The sequence below is a fragment of the Galeopterus variegatus genome, unplaced genomic scaffold (assembly GCF_000696425.1).
Source record: "Galeopterus variegatus unplaced genomic scaffold, G_variegatus-3.0.2 Scaffold4548, whole genome shotgun sequence".
In the NCBI taxonomy this organism is placed as follows: domain Eukaryota; kingdom Metazoa; phylum Chordata; class Mammalia; order Dermoptera; family Cynocephalidae; genus Galeopterus; species Galeopterus variegatus.
The window spans coordinates 87,796-94,947 of NW_007730659.1; the positions used below are offsets into that span (position 1 = coordinate 87,796).

Below are 7,152 nucleotides of genomic sequence, written 5' to 3' on the forward strand. Positions count from 1 at the left end.
GTTCATTGCAGCATTACACAACAGCCGAGATATGGAATCAACCCACGTGTCCATTGATGAATGACTGGATAAAGAAAATGTGAGGCAGGGGAGGGCGGCACCGGGAGGACCAAGGCCTGGACCCACCCCTGCCTCCCTTGTGTGAGAGTATGCTGCCTAATCTGGAAGGGTATACGTCCATGCAGGGTATACAGCAGGGGCACATCCATGCAGGGTAAGCAGAAGAGGGCACGCGCAGGCGGGACACACAACAGGGGCACATCACACAAGGTATACAGCAGGAGCACGTCCACGCAGGGGCACACGCACTCCGGTACACAGCAAGGGCACAGCTGTCATTGCCTTCACCAAGCAATATGCCAGATAATCTCCTTTCTTGTGAAGCACGATTCATAACATAACTGTACTTTTTGTAGATCCCAAATCCGGGCAGGCAAAAAGTTCACATTTAAGTCAAGTGTTTGTTTTTCTAAACACTATTCCACAGAAACAGGGCCAAGGGTTTCTTAAAAGGGTCTCTCGATTTACCAAACAGAAATATTCTCAAAAAATAAAATAGAAGGAACACCGTTTACATGATAATCTTAGTACTGATACACAACTGGAAGAAATGTCTATTTGCTGAGTTTCCCCAAGTACTTAGCAGCCTTTTTTATTCATTAAATAAACATGAAGTTTACGAGCAAACGTGTCTAAATATTAAGCATCCTTTTGCTAGGTGAATCATTCTCGCATCGGCTTAGTAAAATCTTATTTTATATACTAGAGCTTTTTTTAGGGTGGGACAGTGATAGTTGTTTGGAAAAAGTATTGGGAGTGTCCTGGGAGTTTCAGATAAACCTCCCACGCTCTGGCAATGCTGCGACCCCGCCCCTGCCCCGCCACGCCCTGGCCCCCCGCCAGAGCTCCGGGCACTTGACAGGCGGCGCCAGTGCTCCGCCCCGGGCCCTGATTGGCCGGCTGCCGCCCCGCAGGCTGCCCCTGTTGGCTGCCCGCGCTCCCGCCGCGCCCGCCGGTTGGCGGCCCAGCCGTTGCCCCGACGACGCGAGTTGTTGTGGCTCCGCGCGGCGCTAGGTATTTGGGGTTGGTCCCCTTCCGCCAACCGCGCACAGACTCCAGCGTCGGGCGCCGCGGGCCATACCCACGGAGACCCTGGGCTAGAGGGTGAGCCGGGGCACACGGGACGGGACTATCCTGTCACCGGAACAGGGTGAGCACGGGGCGGACCCCAGGCGAGACCTTCCAGCCCGGCCCAAGTCCAGGTGCCCTTGATTACCTGCTTCTACCTTGTGTATACTTGTACCTGCTCTATGCCCGGAATAGATGTGCCCCTGTTGTATACCTGGCATGCATGTGTCCCTGCTGTATACCCGGCGTGAAAGTGTCCTTGCTGTGTGCCGGAGTGCGTGTGCCCCTGCGTGGACGTGCTCCTGCTGTATACCTTGTGTGATGTGCCCCTGCTGTGTGTCCCACCTGCGCGTGCCCTTTTCTGTTCGCCCTGCATGGAGACACCCCTGCTGTGTACCTGGCGTAGACATGCCCCTGTTGTATATATCCTGCATGGACGTATACCCTATATACCCCGTGCCCCTGCTGTGTACCCGGCATGGATGTGCCTCTGCTTTGTAACGGGGGTGGTGTGCCTCTGCTGCGTACCCGCCGTGGTGTGCCCCTGCTGCGCACACGGCGTGGACGTGCCCCTGCTGCGCACCCGGCGTGGACGTGCCTCTGCTGCGTACCGGGCGTGGTGTGCCCCTGATGTGCACCCGGCATGGACGTGCCCCTGCTGTGTACCTGGCGTGGACGTGCACGCACTTGGCGATCGTAATGCGCCTGCAGAGGTGTCGAGTGGCTGCGGACAGACTGTGCCCAGCACACCCACGGGCACCCGGTCCAGCAGCGTCTGTCTCTTCCCATAGCGCCCGGCCATGAGGAACACGAGCAAAGAGCTGCACGGCGCCTCGCAGCGCTACGCTCCCTGCGGTGAGTGCGCCCCGTCCCGTCCCTGCGCACGGCGCGCATCCCTGCAGTGCCCGCGGGACCCGCTGCGGACCTGCCGCCCTCTGTGTGTGTTGGGGTCCGAGGGCGCGAAACGATGGGGCAGCGAGTGATAAAACTGACAAGTCATACTCTCAAAGAAAGCCGCATAGTGCTTCTGTGCCCGAGTATCAGATAAAAGCTTAAAGGGAAATAGGAAAGAAAAAAGTAGTCGTCTTTTTCTTTGTTTTCAACAAGAGAGAACCAAGGCTACCTACTGTTGCCTCAGTTGTTGGACAACAGGATCCCTTTGAAATGTTCTTCGTCAAACTGTAACCCTATGTGACTCTCGTGCTGCTTTCCAAAATGTGGACGCAGTTGCCAGGCTGTGAAGCTGAAGAAGTCTTGGGACGCGGTCCCGTGGTTTTGCTTTTGTTTTGACTCCTCTCCGTCTTGTGAAGGGCTGGAGAGAGAAGGTGGAGAAGGGGTCCAGGTGCCCAGCTGGGACAGCCGGCTGGAGCTGGCAGGCCCCCTGAGCCCGCTCACTTCTGCTCAGAAGTGAAACAAAGCGTCGCCCTTCTATGTGCTCTATGTGGAATGTGCTTCTCCCCCAGGGCTCTGTGACCACTGCTAGTGACACTGTGGCCATGCTGGGGACTCGTGGCAGGGAGGGGGTACGGGGGCAGCACAGGAGGCCTGGCGGGCCTTGTCCCACCGTGGGCTCTGGGGCCTTTATGAGACTTCTTGGTGCCTTAGTCAGTAGCCTTGTCTGTATGGATAACGCTATTAAACACTAGCAAGTGTCAGGCACTGTTCCTCACACTTTATATACACGAGCTCATTTAACTTCACAACAGCTCTGGGAGGTATCATCACCCCATTTTATAAACAAGGAAATAGGCACATAGAGTTTGGAATAAGTTGCCCAAGGTCGCACACCTAAACAAGTGGCTCCACAGTCCATGTTTTTAATCCTTGTTCTTTGAGGCCACAGCAGCCTGAAGACAGTAGCGTGTGTCCTGTGAATGTGTGGGCACACAAAACACTGCAGTGTGGCTTAGAGACCAGGCAAGCTGGGGGATCTTCAGTAAAACTCACAGTCTGTTGCAGCCTCTGTTTCCTCATTGATAAAATAAGAGCATTAACAGCCAGCAAATGAGAAGGCAGGAGAGGCCATGTAAAGAAAATCTATACAATAGTAAATAATCTGATGTCATAGCAGTACTATCAATTTTTAATAAAAGCTAAAAGATAACTCTTTGTCCCTTTAACTCTGTGTGTGTGTGTGTGTGTGTGTGTGTGTGTGTGTGTGTGTGTGTGTTAGGTGGTGATGGTTGTTTCTTACAGATTCGGGCCCTCGCTCTGTGAACTCCTCCTTTGCATGAATTTATAATTGGCCAAACAGATTAGAGTTCAGTGTCCAAAGCTTCCAGTAATGAGAAGGTAGAAGACATACTGTTCTCTGAGGATTAATTAGTAATCAAAACACAGAGAAGAAGAATAAAGCAAGCATCAAATGCCTTCCCTCTAAAAAAGAAAATATTTGTGCTGAGTATGACCAGAGTATGAAGCTGCTAAACCTTTATTCTCATTCTTAGATTGACTCTCTGTGATCTTTTATGCAATTCTTTCAACACTTCCCAACTTTTTTTCTTTTCAAAGCCATATTATGTTGATTCAGCTAATTAGTGTCCTTCAGATGTTTAAAAGTTTTCCCATGTTAAATGTCATTTATTTTTACATGGTGAACCTAGCAACAGTTCTAAGTAGAAACTGGATATCTAAGGTTTTAGCTTTAGAGGATGGTTTCTTCTTGTTTCTGTGTGCTTATGTGAATTGATTTATTCAGTACTGTTTTCCTGTGCACTTACTGTATTAGAGTTCTCCAGAGCAACTGGATATATATTTACCTGTATACACAGAGAGAGATTTATTTGAAGGCACTGGCTCACATGCCTGTGGACGCTGGCAAGTCTGACATGTGCAGGGCAGGCCAGCAGGCCAGAGACCCCGGAGAGGGCTGAAGCTGCAGAGTGAGTCCGAAGGCTGAGTGGAGGCAGAATTCCCTCTTCCTCGGGGGAGCTCGGTCTTTTCTAATACTGTCACCTGACTCAGTGAGGCTCACCCACGTGATAGAGGGTAATCTGCTTTACTCTAAGTCTACTGATTTAAGTTATTCTCATGTAAAAAAACATCTTCACAGAAACAGCCAGAAAAATGCTTGATATCTGGGTATGGTGGCCCACCGTACTGACATGTAAAAGTAGCCATCACATCTACCATGAATGGAGTATTTTGTTAGATGCTGAATGTCATGAATCTGTGACAGTATATGCTGATGAGTGCTATTAAACACACCCAGCCGTGTGTGCCACATTAATTGAATCTTTTGTATTTTACATTATTCTTGGATTTTGTTTCTAAAGTTTTCAGTCCTCTGTGATACTCTTATACATGGGCATCTGTTAATCAATTTCTGACTCAAAGAGTTACCTAAAGTGCCTATAGTCCGAATGCCCCCAGATCTCTTCTCTCTGTGGGGTCATAAATAAACACTAATAACTCCAGGTCCCTGTGATTGTGCCAGCACTTCTGGCTCTTGACTGAAGCTCTACAGTCTACGACTAAGTGTCTCAGGAGTGGTCCCAAGCCAGCCCGCAGGGTCCGTCCTGCGTGCTCTCAGCACAAGGCCTCAGGACCTCATGGCTTCACCAGGCCCATGTTCCACAGCCCTGGGGCACGCTTTCCTTTTCTTCTCCTGTGTCCTACCCCCATGCTGTCGCACCCGGTTCCTCTACAGGAGCCACACTGTCTACACTCAATGTATTTCGACTTGATCTTTCCCGTGGGAGCCAAACCCAGTCACCTTAGGAATTTGCAGCCTGAGAAGGTCACCCTGGCACAGGTAGCTCCCCTCCCGTTCCCTCTCTCTTCAGTCACCATCTAGGTGTCGGCCGCCTCCCCCTGCCCATGTGGGCTGGCGAGGGGCTTGTGGAAGAGGCTGCTGGTTCTGCTGGCCTGGGGTGTAGCAGGGAGGCTATGGGTGGGCTTCAAACAGTTGTTCAGTAGATGAGGCTGCTGTGAGCCCATCCTGCCTTTTTAAGTTCTTGTAAAATTGATAAATGTGTTCAATCAGGCTATTTCTGTGACAGAATTCATATTTCAGTATTTTCAACATACTAAGTTTATCACATCTTGGTCAACATTTAGCTACCTATTCCATAGGCTTACCCATAATGTTTTAAGTGATTTGGGGTTCTTCAGGAATGTATATGCCCCAACATAACCCAAAATACAGTAAGGTCTTAATTTTATGGAGGATTGAGATTGAGAGAGAGAGGGAAAGGGGCTTGGTTACCTCCCTGCAAGGCTAAAAGACCAAAGGAAGAGGATCGATCCTTGCAGCTTTGGTGACAAGGGTCAGGCTGCAGCCCAGAACTGGCCTGGCCCACGTTGAAGGTGCTTTTCCTTCCTTTGGTATCAGAGCTTGGCACATTAGTAGGCTCTAGAGGCTTCACTGCATGGCTGGCAGGGTTAGGACTCATCGCGGGTGTTTGAAGAGGGTGACTTCTTTCTTGCTTTGCCCCGAGGTGTTGTCTGTATAGACAGTCTCATGGAGGACAAGAGGCCTTCCTGACACAGGTGTCCTCCTGACACCCACGCGTAACAACCAGCCCTTGGCCTCTCTCCTCTCTAGATTGGTATTACCACCTCCCCATGAAGCGGTCCGAGAAGGCTGTGGATGCCCCACCAGCATCCCAGATCCCAGGTCTCAGCAATTTGGGGGAATCCCAAAATGGGAACACGCTTGGGATTCGGAGATACTGGATAAAAGAAACGGACTCGGAATACGTGAAGCTCGCAAAACAAGGCGGCAGGCCTGGTGAGCCCCCACGTGCCCGGCCTCGTGAGCAGCGGTGGGGGTGTTTGTTCCTAATTTCTCCCATAGAAAAATATTTCTGTGAAGTCTGTGAGTTTTCCCCAAGGCCTTTGGAATCTTAGGTCAATTAAATAGAGCTGGGGCTGTGTACAGTCTTCAGGGATGAGCTAATTTTAGTGATGTTAGACTGAATAGACTTTGAATTCACAGAATGGGCTGTGTAGGATATTTCTTCTCAGTGATTCCTTTGCAGTGATTCATCCCCCCCCACCCCCCCCCGTTTCATTTTCTTGTTGCAAAGAGAATCTCAGGAAGTTCCTACTTCAGTAGAATCTCTTTGCACTTTAACATCCTTGCTTGGTGCAACCAGTTCCTAACCAACTTGTGAAAAGTTTTTGTTTTCTGTTTATTTTCATTGTCCCTTGTCCTTCATGTGAATATGTTTTAAGTAATGAAGACTAAAGGTAAGTTTTAGTGGTGATGTTGATGAAGATCGAACTTTTATATGTGATTTAATTGAGAAAATACTGCTTGACCATGTTAAACATGAAGGCATATTGAGTTCAATAGAAATCACTGATGGATCAGAGGGTTAAGGGACCACATCTAAAATGTCTCATAGCTGGCCTTTGGGGGCAGTAAGTGACATGGAGAGATACTAACCTTTTCTTTTTTTTAGGGTTCGGATCCCACATGCGGACCGGCTCCTGCTCACTGGCTGAGCGAGGCGCGGGAGCAACACCGAGGCTTGCGGTCCCGTTGCCGGGCCCAGACCACACAATGTGTTTGACTAAGTGTGAAGTACACACAACAGGACCTAGACAATTTTTTTCCTTAGATTACCCTGCCCTTGCCTTTGGTTAAAAGAACGTTAGTGGGACAACTGGAAAAATCTGAATAAGACCTATAAATTAGATACAAGTCCTGCATCAGTACCCATCTCCCAATTGTCATCATCATGCTGTGATCATGCAGGGACTGGAAACATCAACTGAGGTTCAGAGGGAGGAAGGGGATCATGTCTGCTACCCTCTGCCCAACAGTCCTGAAAACAGTAATGATGATGATAATAATAATGAGAGGGAGAGAGAGAGATTATGATAAAGCAAACACGATGAAATGAAATGGTAACATATTTGGGGAGATAGGTGAAGGGTATAGGGGAATTCATATGGTTCTTGCAACTTTCCTCTTAAGCCTAAAATATTTAACAAAAAGTTTTTAAAAGGTTAAAAAAACACAAAAGTTAAAAATTTCTTTTCTTTTTTTTTTTTTTTTTTTTGGCAGCTGGCCAG

General features: G+C 49.1%; 1 protein-coding gene across 1 annotated transcript in view; it reads left to right on the forward strand.

The window, feature by feature from the left end:
* The first annotated feature begins 1,124 nt into the window (after window positions 1-1,124).
* LOC103603322 (chromosome unknown open reading frame, human C7orf57) overlaps window positions 1,125-7,152 on the forward strand; it is a 23,585-nt gene continuing 17,557 nt past the window's right edge. Inside the window, exons 1-3 of the mRNA XM_008587810.1 lie at window positions 1,125-1,210; window positions 1,920-1,983; window positions 5,675-5,860. Of these exons, the coding sequence (XP_008586032.1) occupies window positions 1,929-1,983; window positions 5,675-5,860 (241 nt within the window). The 5' untranslated portion in view covers window positions 1,125-1,210; window positions 1,920-1,928. The remainder of the gene's footprint in view (window positions 1,211-1,919; window positions 1,984-5,674; window positions 5,861-7,152) is intronic.